General features: G+C 36.5%; 1 protein-coding gene and 1 long non-coding RNA gene across 3 annotated transcripts; one reads left to right on the top strand and one right to left on the bottom strand.

Moving 5' to 3' along the window:
* Positions 1-940: 940 nt before the first annotated feature.
* On the bottom strand, positions 941-18,791 carry sh2d4ba (SH2 domain containing 4Ba). Of its 2 annotated transcripts, XM_081350418.1 has the most exons (9): positions 18,143-18,790; positions 12,917-13,134; positions 11,729-11,888; positions 11,364-11,511; positions 9,121-9,259; positions 8,411-8,705; positions 8,166-8,293; positions 6,362-6,582; positions 941-1,139 (listed from the first exon to the last, which is right to left on the bottom strand). In XM_081350418.1, the coding sequence occupies exons 2-9, from the start codon at positions 13,089-13,091 to the stop codon at positions 1,047-1,049; spliced, it is 1,359 nt and encodes a 452-aa protein (XP_081206544.1). In that variant the 5' UTR covers positions 13,092-13,134; positions 18,143-18,790; the 3' UTR covers positions 941-1,046. The 2 variants fall into 2 exon arrangements, with proteins under 2 accessions (XP_081206544.1, XP_081206545.1); XM_081350419.1 differs by lacking the exon at positions 12,917-13,134 and having other exon boundaries at positions 18,143-18,791.
* Positions 16,245-17,039, top strand: LOC308681693. Its single transcript, XR_014029054.1, has 3 exons — positions 16,245-16,303; positions 16,768-16,842; positions 16,933-17,039. It is a non-coding gene; the product is annotated as an uncharacterized lncRNA (long non-coding RNA).
* Positions 18,792-19,618: the final 827 nt, after the last annotated feature.

Here is a 19,618-nt window from a genome sequence, read left to right on the forward strand (position 1 = left end):
GACTTTGTCTGAGCTCCAGCCGGTCAGGCCAGAAAGGTTCACTTCTTGAGGAAGCCTGCAGTGCGGTACATTAGCCACAACTCTAGAACTTTTTTGTTACTTTTTCAGCCCAACAACTAAAGCATCTTTACTATATAGTAGCAGTGGCATTTTCCCTTTCAAAATTACTAATAGCACAGTAATCACAAGCACAATTGTCTTGCTCAATTTGTGATAAAGCAGGACTGGGTTCTCTGTAATTTTGCCTTTTCACAGCCACCTCTACATTAGATGGAACACCTTTGACTATAAGTCCTGATAAAAACTCCCATTATGGGCTTCTCTGGCAGGGCAGATGGAGTGGGAACATACTGAAAACAAATAAAAAAGACCATTGCCCCTCTGTAGGGTGATGTGCACATATTTTGCTGGGTCAGAAGTGTAAAAGACCTGATATCTTTCACTGGAAGGTACAGAACAACTATCTCCCTCATGGAAAAAGCTACAGTACGACTAAAGGAAGGACAGAGGAAACTGTCTTTTCCTGTTGTTGTTAAATCAGACCTTCCCCAGTCACAGTAAGGTACTTTCTTTTGATTTCTTTCTCTTTCAGTGCTCACAATGGTTGTTATGTAGCTATTTGCATCACATCCCATTCTGAAGAACAGAAAACAATAGTTCTGTTTCAGATTTATACTTGCAGGTGCACTACATGAATGCATATGACTTGTGAATGCAATAATAATCACAAAAAACCACAAAGACCACTAATCCATGTAAAACACAACATGTCAAGTTAGTGTCAACTCTTTCAATTGCCAGGATCATATGGAGAAATATTCGAGAATGCTGTCAGCTACCAACAAGAGTATAGTACTCTCAGCTTTAAGATCAGCACATAAAATGCAAAGAAAAAGTCTGGGGCCCGATCATAAGGCACTGTAAATCAGAGGCAGAACATGAGGACCAGAAGTCTTGTTTATTTTTGACATGTTCTCTGAAATGCAACGAACACCCTGCTACAGCCCTGCAGAGATTCGCCTTTGAAGTCTTTATCGTGTGCGGAGTCATGGGAAAAGCCCTCCGAAGTCGGCAGAGGGCCCAGTCCGCATGCAGGCCTCCAGCAGCAGCTCTTTCCCTGTGGTTGTGATGACTTCCTCCTGAGAATCGACAGATGTTGCCATTATCCAGAGTGCTGTGCACTCTGATAGCAAGAGTACAACATTTCTTATACACAAATGTCTGATATCATCATATGCTGAAATCATTGCATGCTGTGTTATTCAATTTATTATTCATTATTATTATTCAAAAATGTGACCTGAAATAGTGAGGGCAGGCTTGTTATCCGCACTGCTATGTTTCAGGATAAATCTGAGTTGCTTTTGTATTCATTCTGTGATTGCTATTGAATTCTGCTTGTTTTTCTAGCTGAGGTAATCCTGTTGTAATTTTCATATATATGTTGACAGGTTCTCTACAGCGTTTTTAAATGTATTTTTACCATATTGCAGAGGCGTGAAGCGGGAACGCTTGACAGTTGTACAACGTCGCCTGCATTTGCATGTAACTAATGTCAGAGGTTTCACAGCTTGTGACTCCAACTTTGACAGCATTCCAGACAGGGAAATATGTATCCATGGTTACATAGGGTATGCTCAGTGGTGTAGTCTAGTTTTTTGTAGCGAGTATACTGTGATACACTCTGTCACCCCATAAGCACCACGCTCACTAATGCATACAGCATGCATCGACATGTAAATGAGAGCATTATGAAAGACAAGTGTTATTAACATATCAATTTCTAATAAGCAACACAAGACTATAACAGCCAATGACATTTACAGCTGGGGAGACTGGACTGATTTTCTACTGTTTAGTGTTAATCACCATCTAACTCAGCCAGTTAAGAGCTACATTTAGCCTTAGATGTTATGTGAATATGGTTCCTGAAGCACAGGTTTTATTAAAATTAAAACAATTTAAAACATTATAGGCACAAATACAATTTACTTTTAGAAATGGTGTTTTTTTAAATAAAATGGTGTTATTGTTTTGGCAAGTTTACTGTTTAAATTAAAACATGTATGCAAACTTGTGTGATATTCCATTAAAATAACATTTTAATAGATTTCATTATTATTATTATTATTATTATTATTATTATTATTATTATTATTTTAAAGTACATTTACTGTGCAATTTCTTTCATAATTTGTTTGAGTTAGACCGAATTTTTATTTTGGTGGGTTGTAGAAATTTGAGTTTCTGTGTATTTTAATAAACTATTATTATTATTATTATTATTAGGCCTACTTGAAGTGTAGCCTACTCTACTGTACAATAGTAATTGTTGTTATAATTTCCTCAAGTTATACCGAACTTTTATTTTGACAGGTTGTCGTAAAGACATTACAGTTTCTGTCTGTATATGATACGAATGAATGACAATAGTTTTATCAAATGAAATGGTGAAATTCTCGTGAAGTGACTCTCATAGCAGCTCTGCGATGAAGTTCGCGTGTACCGCCTACATCATGTCTCAATACAGTGAAACGCTGAAAACACCACGAGCGTCACGCGTGCTTCAGTGTGAGTGTAACACAATGTGAGTGAGAGTAACGTTACACATTGAGCGCTCATTCCCAGAGGCGCGTAGAACAATTGCAGTCTCTTTGAGCTTTAATATTCACAGACACGTGTCCATATCGAGATTTGATTCATTGTACAGCCCTACTTTTGATTTATTCATTCAAAAATGGCCAAATTCCGTGACGGTCTGCTTTATACAGCTCCATTTGTGACTGGATTCCGCAATTCGATCCGTGTCGCTTCGCAAACACAGACTGGGTGAATTTATGAATGAAAGTGAGAAAGTTCTGACAAAACGAAGTTGTTATATATCCTCACGCTTTTTAAGTGGGTATACGGAAATCCTTGGCCTTTCCTAGTGGGTATAATATGGCTATAATATGCTTATCACGTAGACTACACCACCACTGGGTATCCTGAAGAGATGTGTGAAGGTAAGCTCTTACTGAAAGTTGCCTTAGTGCAGATTAGGTTACATTACATCAGGTGTTTAACTCAGGAATCAGCTCTGACTCCTAATCCATTTCTTAAATATTGTGATGTTGTTACAGCACATTTAGAGATCTAACATTAGAGACTTTAAGACTGACCAAACTTTAATCCTGCACATGCTGTCGTGTATCTGGGCATCAGGGCTTCTCTTCAGTGAAAACATTCTTCTGGGAAATAATGGTTTTGCAAGTTTATTTCATTTTGATTGTAAGTAACTAGTCACTTCATTCCACCACTTTTTGTTTTCTGTGTTCAAGGACAAACAGCTTGCAAACGATTCAGTGCATGATTGACCTTTCTGAATGTTTCAGACTGAATTGCGAAGTGATTCAGAGGGATAGGCTACACCAGGCAAAAATGAACATTCTCCCATCATTTACTCACCATCATGCTGTCCCAGAGGTAGGCTTTATGACTTTCTTAGATGATTTTTAGAAAAATTATCTATCTATATGAGTAGGCCTAGCCATCATAAAAGCAAGCAAGTGCATGGGAACAACCCCATGCAGGTCCCCAGCTGATGTCTTCCGAACCTAAACAATAGATGTGTGCAAGAAAAATACTAATATTTAACTTTTTCAGACTGTCACATAGGCTTCACAACTTATAACGCGCATATGACAGTTGGTTGTGATGGGTGCTTTAGAAACGCTGCTGAAGCTTTGTTCGAAATAAAACATTGATGTTTCAAACAAGAATCAAAGCTTCGAAAGTTTTTGATTTCTGATGGTTTGTCACTATATGGCATTGATGTAGTGAAATCATTCAGTGTCTAATGGCTTTAAGTAATCTCTGGTCAGTTTTGTAATAATTACAAAACTGACCAGAGATTACTTAAAGCCATTGGACACCAAATGATTTGACTATTATATACTATTATAGGTTCAGTGTTAAGAAATTTAATTAATTTTATATAAACGTGTGTACAAAAAAAGGGAGAGTGATAGTTAATGGATTCTAATTTGTGTAGCCTATTAGTCAAGTCCTTCCTAAAACATATAAAACATGCACTGGACATTAATATAAAACCTCAAATTACAGACATCATAATCAATTAAATGAATCATATTATACTTGACTTTACACATTTTTTTAAATTGTATTTACACATTTTGAATAGCAGGTGTCATCAGCATGTGGTGTTTCGAACGCTTCAAAACAAAAAGACCCTTTATTCGATTCATAAAAAAAAAGAACCGATTTAAAAGAGTGATTCGTTCAGTCATTCACGAATGGGGCATCGCAAGTTGTGAATCTAAAAAAACAAATTCATCCATCCTAATTCATAATTCATTCATCAAAACATCTTTTGTGTCCTATAGAAGAAAGAAAGGCATGGAACATCATGTGGGTGAGTAAAAAATGACAGAATTGTAAGTTTTTGGTGAATTATCCCAAAAAATGAAGAGGAGAGATCAGGAGTTGGAAATGGCGAGATGAAGGTACAAACTTGCGCCAGCAGCGCTACCTGCATGAAAATCAAAAATCACTCTAGCGTGCAGGTATGAAACGAGTTTTTGCACTTCCGTTTCCATCGTCGGTGTTTAGTCATAGCTGAGGGCGTGGCTTGGGGCGGAGTCAGCGTGAGTGAAAACAATCCTTTCCCCCTGACTGGAAAATCATGGTATTACCCTTACGAAAATTAACCATATTTTTACTACACTAACCATAGTTTAACCATGGTATTTGTTGTAAAACTGTGGTTATACAAATGGTACTCAATCTGCCAAAAAACTATGGTTACTACACTATAATAAAACCATGGTTGATTTTCGTAAGGGTAACCCAGTATGGCCTACGACACTTCTGCCGCTCCACAGAGCAATATACATACAAAAATTGAGCCGTATTGGGTCGGATAGTCCGTATCTGTGACTGGATGTTTTCTCGTTAAAATGCATGCTGCTCCCCCAAATGTTACACAACATAATAGCCTAGTTCATAAATCACCCAGTCTTTCGATGAAGACGTTATTCAGTGTTCCTGAATTTAATAGATTTAGAGTATGTATAAGTATGTTACATTTAACATTTTAAACTTATCATAAACAGAGTCATGCTATGAAATGGACATTTTTCTGAATATGCCGTATGCAAATCAAAGGGCATTTGTTTATGTATAAGTTTGTTTGGGCTGAATAGAAACATGAAATGCGCAGAATGTAATGTCAAACATTAATTTACCACAGTACAAACAAACATTTGTCAAAATCCTAAAAAAAAAAAGCCAAATTATTGACAATGGCAAAGTTTTTTCACTTCTGGCAGCTGCATTTAGGCCTCAAAATTCATAAAAGTTGTGTTCATCTGTTAAAATTATCTTGATGGACAAAACGTGTAAGTAGGCTATCATACATTTTTGTTGATCACAGAGCTTGTTTTTTTTGCGATAATCCAAAAGCCTATGGAATAATCCTGTTTTTGTCGATTGAACCAGTGGGATGCTAACTGCCGGTTGGCCTACAGTACAAAGTAACGTCATACCTGCACCACTCTATTCAGAGGCTACATCCTTCAAAGGCCGTGAAGGTCAAACCGAGCATTGTTAAATGGGACGGTCTAGTCTATGGAGGATTGTTCGTCACTATAGCAGCAACTGTAACAGCTGCCATTAACGAGGGGCAGTAACGTTTGTAATGGACTTTTTTTTTTTTGAAAGTTATATTCATCTGTCAGAAAAAAACAGGGTTCACAGCCTATCAAAATATGTTTACATTGGTCCATTTCTGTACATAATTAAGAGAATAAACTATATAAAATTGCATCTTAGTAAGATGTGTCAACATTTGAACCACTTTAAAGTTATTATTATTATTATTTTTTTTTTTACATTTGTATCATATTCATGTAAGTTGAGAGCCAAAACTTACATTTAAAAGTGTAATCTGGGAATTTCTCAAAAAAGTCCTGTTGTCACAGACACGCAATGAATTCTGGGGAAGTGTAGGTCGCAAAGGATCAATCTGTTGTATCCTTCATTGCCCAGGAAACGAAGGATGTATTTCGAGGCCGCATTTGAAGGAGCCTTCGAATTGGGACAGCCTTTGTCACGCCGCTTTGATACAGTCTGCCTTCGAATTCTGCCTTCAAAGGATGTAGTCTCTGAATTGGGACACCGGCTCTATTTATGATTGATAAAATAATATGAAAATAATTTTTCTATATTCTATTTTATTTTTCTATTCTTTTGGTTGGTGTAATCATTTTTTTTATTTTTATCTTTTGCATTCTTGAAGTAAAATTCCATTTACCCTTATGTCTCACAATAGCTTTCTAAAGTTGCTATTCTGCTCTCTTACCTTGTGGAAGTCAATAAGGTCAGCAAGGGTGGCATGACGGTTTTGGTCCACACCCAGAAAGCTGTAATAGTCCCCAGAAGCATCGATAAGGAAATGCTTGAAACCGCTGGCTGTGCGATAGGACAGTGTGTAGCCCCATATCCTTTCACTGACCCGTACCAAGAAAGAGCCCATAGCAGAATTCATAAGCAGTCTTTCTGAGTCCTCTCGAGAAATGATACCTTCAGGATAAACAATCCAGTCAACTGTCAGTGAAGAGTTAATTATGTGCACTAATTCAAACTCCCCAAAACATTCACATGCACCTCAAAGATACTAGCTTGTGATCCTTTACCCTTGTGAAAAAGAAATACACTTTAGCATACTTTTAAAAAGAGTACTTATTATGGAAATAATATACTTTGAAATAATATACTTGATAAATGAGTTTTAATTGCATGTTATTTGCAATTAATTGAAATGTATTATAATTTTAATTTATATTAAATGCTAGTTGAATTTAAGAGTGCTTTTTTGACATACTCACGTATTACATCTTTATGTAATTTCATCATTACTTCTGTTGTCTTTGAAATATGGTTAAAGTGTACAGCCGAATGTACTGAAAAGCATTGATGGGAAAATAAATTGAATGCAATTTCAATTTAAACTTTCTAGTCATGTTTTTATTTGTAATTACACATTTGTAATGAAGTTAAATGTAATATTAAATGACATACAGTTAAAATATATAATCTATAACCACAAAAGCCTACTACTTGTGCTTTAGTATGTTAGTCAACACATCAAATTAAGTGTACTTCTTAAGGCATGATAAAATATTATTAAAGCAATTATTTAAAATGTGTTAAAACTTTTCACTTGACATAATTACAAATTGCACTTTTCAAATGTGTACTTAAATGTATTAAGAAACAGCCATGAAAGCGTACTATTTTTTTAAGTGGCCTTTTATTTAATGTGTGCACTACAAATGCACATTCAATGAGCACATGTCTTTTTCACAAAGGTAATGACTTTTAAAGAGGAGTTGTTTAGGTATTTCAGCATTGTTTCCGTTGTAATCTTGTTATCTCTGTAATAGAGTCACCAGGTGCCAGGTAGAAAGAATGTTTTTCCATGTATCTGTACCAGCAGTGTTGGTGTAAATCTACTCCATGGCTTGTGTATGTGTGTCAGTAAGGGTATGAATGAGTGTGCATTGGATCTCTTATCTAGATATGCATCTATTCAGAATCACACAGACTGAAGTGCGGCCCACATTCCGTTGGAATTTCCGACACTCACAAGCCTAATAATCTGCTCTCTTGTCATTTAACCAGGAGTCACACACTGTAACCCAATCAAACATGACAAAGCTGCGGGACTCACAACGCCAGTAATTAGCCTAGCAAAACCTTTGAATTATTGAGCACTCCCCTCAATTTCTCTCTACTGTCTGTCCGTGTACAAGTAGACGCAGACACAACTGCTCTCCATCTGTTGGTCGGCCAGTTTCTGGTTTCAAAACAAGGCAGCATATTCCATACTCCATTTCTCTCTCCTTGTGGATCTGGGTGACAGTGTGTACAAGAGGGTAAAAGGGCAGAGCTCTGTTATCTGCTTGAGTGGTGCTAGCATCTGTCTGGGTTGCTAAAACTACTCATGTTTCCCACTTGCTTACGGCACAGTAATCTTCAGCCATGTTCTGCAATTAATGTTAACATTGGCAAGCTATTCCTGTTCCATACAGTTTATCAGGTGATAATGGATTTGAATGTATCGTATAACCGGAGACACCAGAGAGGTCATTAAGAAATCTTACCATGGAACCATGGGGCGATAGTATTGCCGTTCCGTTCATGTCCCGCCTGTTTTGGTTTCTGCTCTTCAGTAAACCAGAGAATAACCAACTCCCTGGAACTGGGTCGTGGTGTCCGCAACCATGCAGGGCTAATGGGAAAGGAGAGCGCTAATTTACAGAACTACACAGTTCTTAATATGGTGCATAAAGTATAGTATAATCTATATTTAATGTAACATACTGTTATTTCTCTACAGAGTGGTTACCTGTCCATCAGTGGTTGTGTTGTGGTTGTACTATGCCTGCGGCTTTGTCTGCGGCGGTACAAAGGAGGTTCTGCCCGTTGAATGCCGGGCCTGGGTTTGACTTCATTGCTTGAGACAGGACTAGCAGATGGTTCAATGAAAGTACTGTGTCTCCGGTGGGATTGTTTCTGGAAGTGGCCACTCAGGCCAGCCACGTGGCCTTTCTCTATGGCCCGTAGTGACTGACGCTTATACTCATCTCTTGCCCAGCGAGCCTTCCTTGTCATCTCCTCATCAGCTGCTTTGGAGCGACGTACTAAAGAGGATGAAGAAGAAAGAATAGATGGTTAGATTAGAAAGGACAGATATACTGGATACAAAATCCAGTGTCCTTTGAAACATGGTAGCTGGTTTCTAGCTGGTCTAAGGTAAGCAACAAACTAGCTAATAGTTGGTTTTACCAAATGAGATCAACTGTTTTTTTTTTAAACATGGTAGCTTATTTATTTAACTTATTTTAACTTAATTACCAGGTAGAAACCAGCTATTATGTTACAAAACAGTCTATCTATCAGTCTATCTTTTTTCTTTTTCACATTTACACAACAGGCTGAAGCTTAGAGAGGTAAAGAGATTCAAATTTTGTAGATGTTGAGAAGAAACATAAATAATAAACAGAAAAAGGGTTTGACAGATGAAAATGCATATGAAGAAATACCATCTTCACTCACATTGTTCCTCCCACTCTTTGTCACGTTGTTCATTTTTTTTTTGTTCATGCTCAAGGGACATATATAGCTCCTTTGCTCTTTTTTCCTCTGCACGTCGTATCTCCTCCTCTTCCCTCTGCCTCTCCTCTTCCTCTTGTTTCTGTGTAAGAGTAATATAGAAAGTTTTTTTGTGAGACAGAGAGAGAGAGTGTGTTGTCAAATCATATGCACCTCAGTCCTTACTTAGCCTCAGTATGTGTTGTTCTAAGTCTTGCAGCACTAATGAATTAGCACCAGTGGCTCATTAGCTGTGTTGCAATGGAAATCATTTGGTTGAATAATTAATCCTCGAGGACACTATAACATGTGGAGCATGGTTGTTTGAGATACTTAAGCTGTGTAATTATTGACATAAGGTAATTACCAATGAGGCGTTATCGGAAAACAGACACCCCTTGACTAGACCACTAGAGTCCAAAAACTTGAGTGCAGTTAACATTGTTCATTCTGTTTAGTACAGAGTTTTTTTCTTTGAGTTTGTTGACATAGTTACTCTATATTAAAGTGCCTTTTCATATAGCTGAAGCACATCTAACTAAAAGCTAGATAACTACCCTTTTCTTTTTACATTTCTCCACTTTTCTGTCGTGCCTCGACAGTCTTTTAAAGGATTTCTTAAGGAGTATTGTGAGAGAAACACTTCAAAGTTTAATGACTCAGCACTTTCCAGTAAGAGGGATGATATGTGGGCTATGATAAATGAGCTCTTTAATATTTGACAAGTTTCTTTAGAAGGTCTCATTACCAGGCCACAAATCAAGGATAACCATCAAGGCCTCTTTGGGAATCTGCAGTGTAATAATTTGAAAAATGGTCGTGCCTCCACCTTTGTCTGCCCCGACTCCTCCTACGTTCTTCCGTTTTCTTTTTCTTCCTCTTTGAAAAGATAATGCAATCAGTGCAACTTCTGTATAACCAATCTTGCAGTATTAAAGATGCCTTTAGGATGTAATCTTCTATTTAAAATTAATTGACTTCTCCCCTCACTTTCTTGCAGCCAAACAATTTCTCGTTCTTACTAAGTTGACATGCTTTTTGGGTTATAGAATTATCAAGCATCTAGATTTTGGGTCAATGACATCATCTTATTACATCTCATTTATACAATAGACAGGCATGTGATGGTATCAAATTTTCAAATCACGACAATGGCCGTCGCATTGTAACGGTATAAAGTACTATCACGATTTAATAATTTTTTTCTTATAACAAAAAGAGCTCTGAACATTTAAATACAATAAAACAATACATAAAAAATATATAAAGTAAACAAATGCACTCTACATAAAAAATATATAAAGTAAACAAATGCACTCTTAAAAATAAAGGTTCTTTATTGGCATCGATGTTAACACAATGAAGAACCTTTAACAACCACAGAACCTTTTCAAAGCACAAAAGGTTCTTTATAGTGGAAAAAAAATCTTTAGATTATTAGAATGTAAGAAAAACATTATTTTAAGTACTGTTCACTGAAAGGTTCTCTCGCACCGCTGTGAAAAACACCCTTTGGAACCTTTATTTTTAAGAGTAGGCTACAGATTAAAGTGCAGAAGACTTATAAAGATCAATAGGCATCATTTTCGTTTCCCTAAGCACTCTTACTTGTCATTGACCCTTTTACACTATAACACGACTTCTACTTTTCACAACGTCAACCAAAAACAGCCTCAGCTCTGTTTCATTTAGCCCTTTAAAGTGGGAAGCAACTAAGACTAACATGACAAACAAAAGTACATACATGGACTGTTCTGGAGAACTAGAAAAGCACTCAGCCCTAGTTTTTGTTGTTGATGCAGCAAGTTGCCCTCCTGTTGGTTTCAGATTGAGTATTGATTGCCTGGTTGTTTTCCTCATTGTTCTCTGTCTTTCAAAGGGAAATACAGAGAATAGAAGTACAGAGGGCCAACCTCTGCAGTCGTTCCACACACTTACCTAAATAATTTACAGAGAGATTGGTGGAAAACAACATCCACCAAACGAATGTTGGGCCCTAAAGGTGTACATCAGTGCAGGTCTCCTACAAGTAATTGATCACTTGGATTGTTTTGTGACTCCCACTGCTAAGTTAGTCCCCTGACTCTCTAGCAGATAGTTTGGATCCTTGTGGAACGCTGGCAACCATTTTCGCCTTGCTGAAGCCAATTGGCGCATTCTCATTTGGCAGCACAGTTAGAAGTTTGAGGGGTTTGTTGATCAATCACCTTTAGTTTTTCTCGTATACCTTCCTCTTCCTGTTTGGCTGCCTTTCTGTCCTCGGCTTCTTCCTTCCACTTTCCTGCAACTAAACGTGCTTTTTCCTTTGCAATGGCATCTCTGAACTTTTGCTTTATTTCTTCTTCTTTTTTCCGCCTTGGAAAAAGCCAAAAAATTAGGTGCAAAATCTTTTTCAGAATCATTTCTGTATAAACAAAATAAACTTTGTTTCCATGTTGCATCCGGAAGCATGATGCCTAATTGCTAAATATCTACTGCAAAAGATTTTGTTTTATGTTTTCTTTGGACATGAAATCAGTTTCTAATCTAGTCAAAAGATACAGACAAACATGCAATTGCTCACAATCCTCACCACAGCTCCTGGGCTTCTAGCTGAGCCTGTCGCCTGGCTCTCTCCTCCATCAGCTCTTTGACAATCACCTGGTATGGTTTGTCTCCAGGGGCGTCCCCCATAACCCAGACCCACACCTCACCATCTTTGCCCTGCAGCCACTGAACACTCTTCCTGTTTTCTGGAAACAGCGATAAAGGCAGATGTGAAAACCAGCCGAGATGAACTCTTTCAAAAGACAGTTCAGCCAAAGATGAAAATGCTGTTGATCAATGTTATATGTAAATGAAAAAGCCTAAATGAAATCTGTTTATATGATAAAAAAGACTCTCTTTATATGAAAAACAGGTGTCATTTCAGAAGACTTGATTAAACCGCTTGTTTTATAATATACGGTTATAGGATATACGGTTGTGTGGACTTTCAAAGGATGGATAATGGTGAAAAAATTCTATTCAAAATATTTTCATTTGTGTTCCGAAGAAGAATGGAAGTCATATCGGATTTCAAAACAACATTTTCATTTTTGGGTGAAATAACCCTTTAACCAAAGAGTCATTTTGTGCTGGCTGCCTCGCTGCCTATGGCCTACAGAGGCAGCTGACTTCCAGGGACCATCCTAACAATCATACAACTTCACAAGTGACAGATCTGCAACACTTTACATAGGCAGCAACACACAAATAAAGGAGATTTGATGCACAGTTGATTTCAGAGTTTGCTAATACATTTCACATACAAATATTTAAAGTAAAATAAAATAAAATCTTTTTTTTGGGCCATGTCACAGTACAAACTGAAATTGCCTTTTGCACTAAGGATATGAAGACAAAGTATATTGAAAACAAATTATGATGATATTATGAAATATGATCAAATATAACAAAACTATCCACCTGTTAAGTTGTGAGGTAGTGAATACTGTTATCGGTCCAAACCTCTACTCCATTTCAATTGAGAATAGCACACATTCAAGATAAGCTTTAAAACCAGGACTCAGGACTGTCCCGGACACCAGTGTTTTAACGATTCATAAAAAATGCATCACTGTAACTGAAATTTCGTTATGTATATATATTAGAATCACAATTTTCCAGTACAGCGTTTACCGTTTTTTGTTTGTTTTTGGGATCTGATAGAGTGTTTGGACCCGGAAACATCGAACTTAATCTGATTATGTATAGGGAAAGATTTCCTTGCCGGACCCACCGTCTCTCTCCTTGGTCAGGGGACTTTCCCAGCTACCCTCTTTGCTCTCACACTCCGTCCATCGTCGCACCTGCTCCTGACGTATTTTGTAGAAAAGAATATGCCTCTGCTCCTCATTAAGTTCAGCCAGAAGCTCTGGATCTACAAACATGTCTCTCAAGATCTGTTGCATCATTCTGAACTGCCAGAATCTCCTCTCCAGGAACACGCTGGGAGAACTGCCAGATATATTTGCAGAAGAATTCTTTGAGTCAAACAAGGTGAAGCGTTAACTACCATATCAGCATGCTTGCCTGGAACAGCCTGCAACGTTTTACACCTATAAAACGTAACTTATTCTTCAACAGCAAATGCCCTGAGACAGTAACACAGTTCCCACTTTATTTATATTGACTTTTATGTGTTAGGCAAGGTTGGTTTTAGAAGAATTTCATGGGTAGTTGTGAGGTTGGAGGTTGTATACAGAATACAAGTCACAAATATACTGTTCAAAAGTTTGGAATCACTATAAAATTTAATAAAATGTAATCGATCCAAATGAAAGTAAAGACATTTAAAATGATAGCTGATGACTCTTTCTATATGCTGTGTTGTGATTTTGCTGAATTAGACATTCCTGAAACAACATATTTTCTTTATCCTTTATCATACAACATTCCTGTATGAAAATTTAATCAGAAAAAAAAATACAAAAGCTGTCGCTGTGGCGGTACCTTTTCAAAAGGTACACTTTTGTACCTAAAGAGTACATATTAGTCCCTCAAAGGTACATAGTGTACCGTTTGAAAAGGTACCGCCACAGCGACAGCTTTTGTACCTTTTTTTCTGAGAGTGTATTTCCTTGCACGTTTTTGAGTTAAGACACATTTCAGGGTCAAAACATTTTGTTGATTGTGGAACAACATTTCTGTCCAAAAATGTTGTCCTAAACCTAACCCTACCCATAAGTTATCTCTAAAATCAGTGGGAAATGATAGGAGAATAACACTGATGTAGAAGCACCTTGGTTGTAAGCCTAAACTTGAAATAAGCTGTAAACGTGTCCCTCAAATATGATTAGTTGATTTTACCATCCAGTTCTTTCGCATATTCTACCCTTTTATTTTTATTTGTCAGTGTCAGATGTTGTATTTTCTCTAAAAGGCCTTCTCTTCACTAATGCAGATAAGCTGGTCTGCAGAATGTCTGTTCAATGAGGCTGCCAGCTGAGCTCCAGTCAGGGGTCTCTTTCTCAAATTAGAGAGTCCGATGTGCTTGTCCTCTTGTTGATGTGCATCTGGGCCATTCTCATCTTGACTTGTTCTATTCTGCTTTGATCCAGTTTGTATATTGATATATAAGAGCCTTCCTCTCTTAAAATAATAGACTACAAATTTTTTAACCATTTTTAAATTTGACATGACTTGCAAGAAATGCAAGTGTACTTAAACAGCTGAAAAATACACAGAAAAAAAAAAACCCACACACAGGTGCTGCAACAATGTAAAATATGTGAAAAATAAGGTGTATTTTGAACATTCGATGAATTCCAATATAAATAAATTAATTTTAAGTTGTATATAACTGTAATAAATGCTTTAAAAGTAATATTGACATATATAAAATTGTAAAACATTACCACTTTTTCGGTTTTCGATTAATTTAAAATAACACACCAGTTTCCTTCAAATACATAAATATGTCTTAGTGATTCCAAACTTTTGAACAGTAGTGTATTTTTAAGGAACTCATTCCACACTGTATTATTTTAATTGTTCAATATCAGAATACAAGGATCTCACACTATTAGAATCCAAGCACCCCCAAAATGAATACAAGTTTGCCTCATGTTATAAACTCTTAACAGAAAATTCAATAGCTAGAATTCATCAACACTCTGCTGTCTGTGTTCCTACACTGTAAAAACTAAAGGAGCCTCAAGTATCCTGTCGGATACTCAAGGAACTTCAAAATGTAATTTTGGTGCCTCAAAGCTCTTTTTCCTATAGTAGGGTTACTGGAGGAGCATTGACAATCTTTGAGGTTCTTGCTGGAACTTATGGGATCCTTTAAGCACTTTGTATTTACTTCAGAGGTTCTGGAGTCACCTTTTCATTACCATGAGACCTCGAAGTGCTTTGGGGGAAAATAGAGGAACCTGAATGCGATAAAAGGGTTATTGGAAGATCTTTTAACATTCAAGTGGTTCCTGGAAGATCTCTTATGTTAAAGCCAGCATCTGGAGGAACCCAATGGTTCAGTGAGGCCCGAATTAGATTATTATTCTATTATTATTATTATTATTATTATAGGCTACTTAAGTTTGATTCAGAATACATACCCAGGTGAAAAAGACGTACTATTAAATGTATTAAAAATGTACTTGAGTGTGTTTTTAGTAGACCTACAATACAAATATAGCCTACTTTAATGCATTTTTATTATTATTATTATTATTATAGGCAAGTTTGATTCAGTATACATACCCAGGTGAAAAAGATGTACTATTAAATGTATTAAAAATGTACTTGAGTGTGTTTTTAGTAGACCTACAATACAAATATACTTTAATGCATTTTTAATACATTTAACAGTAACTATAGTCTTTTTCACTTGGGTAGCTTACATATATTTAGTATAGGCCTATTTTATTAAGTCATTTAAACCTTAAACAACAACACTAAATAATAATAATATTATATGAAGAAGAAGAAGCAGGAGGAGAAAAGTATTATTCTGTCACGAAACTGCTGCTATTCCTCTGCTGTCGTCGCTTCAGTGATCCTCGCGCTGCTCGCGCGCAACAGAGCTCAGCTGATCGTCATCAGAAAGTAACGGCTCCTCTCATCAAAGCTTCCGCCGTTTGTTCGGCTCTCCATTACAAGGTTTGTAAACTCGCCAAATAAATATAAATACAGAGTCTACTCACTATTCAAACACACACATATATCTAAACTAAATTTATTATACATTACTACGTTTTTACAGTGTTTACCACTCGTTTATTGCACAGTATCTGGTATGAAGGTTTTAGCCGCGATGCTAACTACGTTGATCTAATGAACAAATGGAAATTATTGACTTATTGTCTTACATTGATTTAGTCATTCAATTCAACATATTTTGTACAACTGTGTCTTCAAATTGCTGATATAGCCTAACTAATTTAGAAAATTCTCTGATTCTTGGCGTTTGTTATGAATAACAAAAACAGGTTATAGTTTGGTCTGTTTTTGTTTAGCCTAACTTTACTACAGGTGCCCTCATTCTCTCAAATACCATTTTAAAGCCATTTACTGGTCAATAAATATTATGTTGTGAATAATCAGCTTTGTTCTTTTGTTTCCCCAGAACAACCATTACATTTCTAAAATAATCTGAACATTTCAGTGGCAACATTGAATTACAGTAAGTTACCTGCACCACATGCAAGTACTTTATTACTATGAACTTTCTCTGTGTGAAATTGTATTGTTTGACTGTGTACTTGTGTTTTTTAATCAGTTACTCTCTGAAAATCTTTTCTCATGATCTCAAATCTCATTCATGTTACTCAGAAAAATAATATCACAGGTTTGATTCACAAAAAATGCTATAGACATTTTAACTCTGAATTATAACTTCAAGTTTAGTCTTTTTCGACAAAAAAATAAATAAATAGGAAAAAGCTATTAGGCTTCAGAAGACTTGCAACACAACCCATAACACATGAGTTGTGAACTCATTGATTATTTTTAGGATCTTTTCTGGGACATTTTTGGAGCTTAACCATTTTTACATAAAGTGTTGCATTGAATTGAACTAGACAAGTGTGCATAAGAATGGTTTCATGAATGATTTACACAATTGTTTTCTGCTTGTGTTTCATGCAGTGTCAGCGATCGGTGACTGGGGTTGCATTATGCCTGAGATCTGCTTTTGGGTTCCACAGACAGAAAGTCAAACAGGTCTGGAACGTCACAAGGCTGAGGAAATTATTAAAATTTCACAACTATCAGTTTAATAACCTTACTAACAGTACATTTTGTACTTTGCAGGGATCTCAGTAAGCTGAAATACAAGTTTGATCAAGAATAAAAATCCTCCTGTAGACCTGAAAATCATCGAAGTGCCTGGACCATCCACCAGAAAAGAGGAAAAACAAACGGAAAACGATGCTGTACCTTTTCACTTTTCTAACTCGTTAAGTACCTCACACCAACTTGGTCCCATAGTGACATTTTTGACCACAAACGAAATTGCTGATCGTGTGAATTCATATTGAAATGACTGAATTCACCAGTGAACATTCACAGAACAACAGATCATTTTACTGCACCTTAACTCTGTTTCCGGGTCGAAGCCTCTACTTCCTCTATCTTGTTTCATGAGAATACTCAACAACCATTTATGAACACTGTTGATTCAAGTCACACATTTAAGCTTTTCAAAAGCCATAGTGTATTACAGTCTCCAGTCTAACGGCATCCCAGACTTCAACATTTTATGATTCAAAATAGCTGAATAACTAACCATCAGAGATTTCAGTATAGAGATAAAGGTTACAGCACAATGAGTGTATATTAGCACTGTTGTTTGTTTTTGGCATCTGATAGAGCTTTTGGACTTGGAAACAGTGATGTCAGACTAACCATCGGACTGAAACACAAATGTTTTAAAGTTAAGTAAAGATGGACATTTTTAATTAGTTCAAATGTAATTTTTTTACATTGTTTTATTTAGTGGAACATATGTGTTTCCATGCATTTTGTTGAGATGTCTTTTCTTGTTTATCTATTGTATATACATGGTTGATTATTCATGTTGCTTATGTATTATACTATTTTTTTGTGTAGTCATTGATATTAATCTGTAGTTAGCTTTTTTCCCCATGTGCATGGAAGTGTATGTATAAAAATGAATATCAAATATGTAATAAACAATTCTTATTTTGTATTTGGTTCAATTTGTTTATTATAATAGAAGTCAAAGGTAACCATAGTAATAACATGAAATTAAATATTTAAAAAAAAAATGAAATTTGGTTCCTGGAGGCACCCACAGTGGTTCCACACAGTGCCTAATATAAGAGTTCCTCAGGAAACCTGTGTGGTTCCTCAGAGAACCGGCCCTTTTTAAAGGGTGCCTAGAGGATCTACAGACGGTTCCGCCGGTGTGGCAAAGTGAAGAACCCCAAAAGGTTCCTCCAGGCACCTTTTATTTTTACAGTGTAGGTCACTCTTTTTCTACATTATTCATCTTACTGACCTGCTCTGGCTCCTTCAGATCCCTCTGTGTCCTGCCAGCATGAAGCCTCTCGCTGTGTCATTGAAGAGTCGAGCACAACCAGGTGATTGCTGATGAATACAGTGGTGCAGTATTGTGTCCCATCAGATCCATGATGAGGGTTTGTATGGTTGCATCTATGTTGTGACGGGTCTCTGTTATGATGTGTGCACTGAAGGTCAGAAGTTTCCCACAGGTGAATGGACAAGGGCTGTTGTCAACCTATAATGCAACTAGATCTCCTTCGCTCGCTTTCTTTTGGTCTCACCTCGGTACACAAATAGACACACACACGCACCCAGAGAGCGAGAGAGAGATACTGCTAATGTAATTAGAAACCTCTCTGTTGTCCTATCTAGGGTTCATCTGAGCCCATTGCTCTCTTCATTAAGTCTGTCCTCCTGTGGTACAATGCTAATGCTCTTGCAAGAGAGAATTGAATTATTCTTTAAGCTATTAAAGCAAATTTAATGCTGTTGACTTCACTGAGATGATCTGTTTGGTATAAATGATTAATTTCGTATCTTTATGTTGTTCCTTCCTTATAGTTTCTCTCTCTTTAATCCCCTTAAACACAGACTAAACAAAGCAAATCCTTGTGACTTTAAGCTAATATCTGTAAATCTGGGGAAATGTCTGCAGGTGTGATGGTGTATTTGAATTGTGTCTTATTAGTGTTTTAATGTTCTCAGCTGGGCACCACAAACAACCACATGGTGCATAATTCTCTTTCTCTCTCTGTCCTTTATCTTCCTGTCTCAAGGTTATCGTTCCTTTTCAAAAGAACCTTGAGGTTTGTTTTTAGTACAGCCTCAGTGAATGTTAAATAGTATTGTGCATGTTTATGCTTTGATTTTTTTTTTCAAATAATAATCTAGATTTTTATTGTATTCAGATAACAATATAAGTGTATTTCTCATTTGAAACTCCCCTAACATAAAAACATTTCTAAAATATTTAAATTAATTAATATTGAATTTAATTTTCTTTTAATCAGACTGTCTACTTTCGAGTTTCTTTTTCTGCAAAGCAATGGCTGACACTGACAGAGAATCGATGCTATAATCAAATTAATTGCATTAAACATTCTAACAATTTATTATTAGTTAATGTACATAATGTAGCAGAAATGTCATGAAATTTTGAATCATAGATGTGTACATTTCTACTTGCATACCTTTCATTTGTCATCTTTATGGATGTAATAAATACAGACAACTTTAAAACAATACCAATACTTTCTGGCTGGCTAAAAAAATTCGGACTTCCACACTAACGCTTTCCACTTCAGTACTTTTTAAAAAGTCAATTTATCTCCCAGCAAGCTTAAGCCCCAGGCATTAAGACAGATTGTTTTACCTCCTTGCTCAGCTATAATGACACATGAGATATGGACTAGCAGAATTGAATGTGTGGGTGAGTGTGTTACACCATCTGTGTAATTGTGTATGTGTGTGT

Source organism: Scardinius erythrophthalmus (genome assembly GCF_964197995.2).
Source record: "Scardinius erythrophthalmus genome assembly, chromosome: 21".
In the NCBI taxonomy this organism is placed as follows: domain Eukaryota; kingdom Metazoa; phylum Chordata; class Actinopteri; order Cypriniformes; family Leuciscidae; genus Scardinius; species Scardinius erythrophthalmus.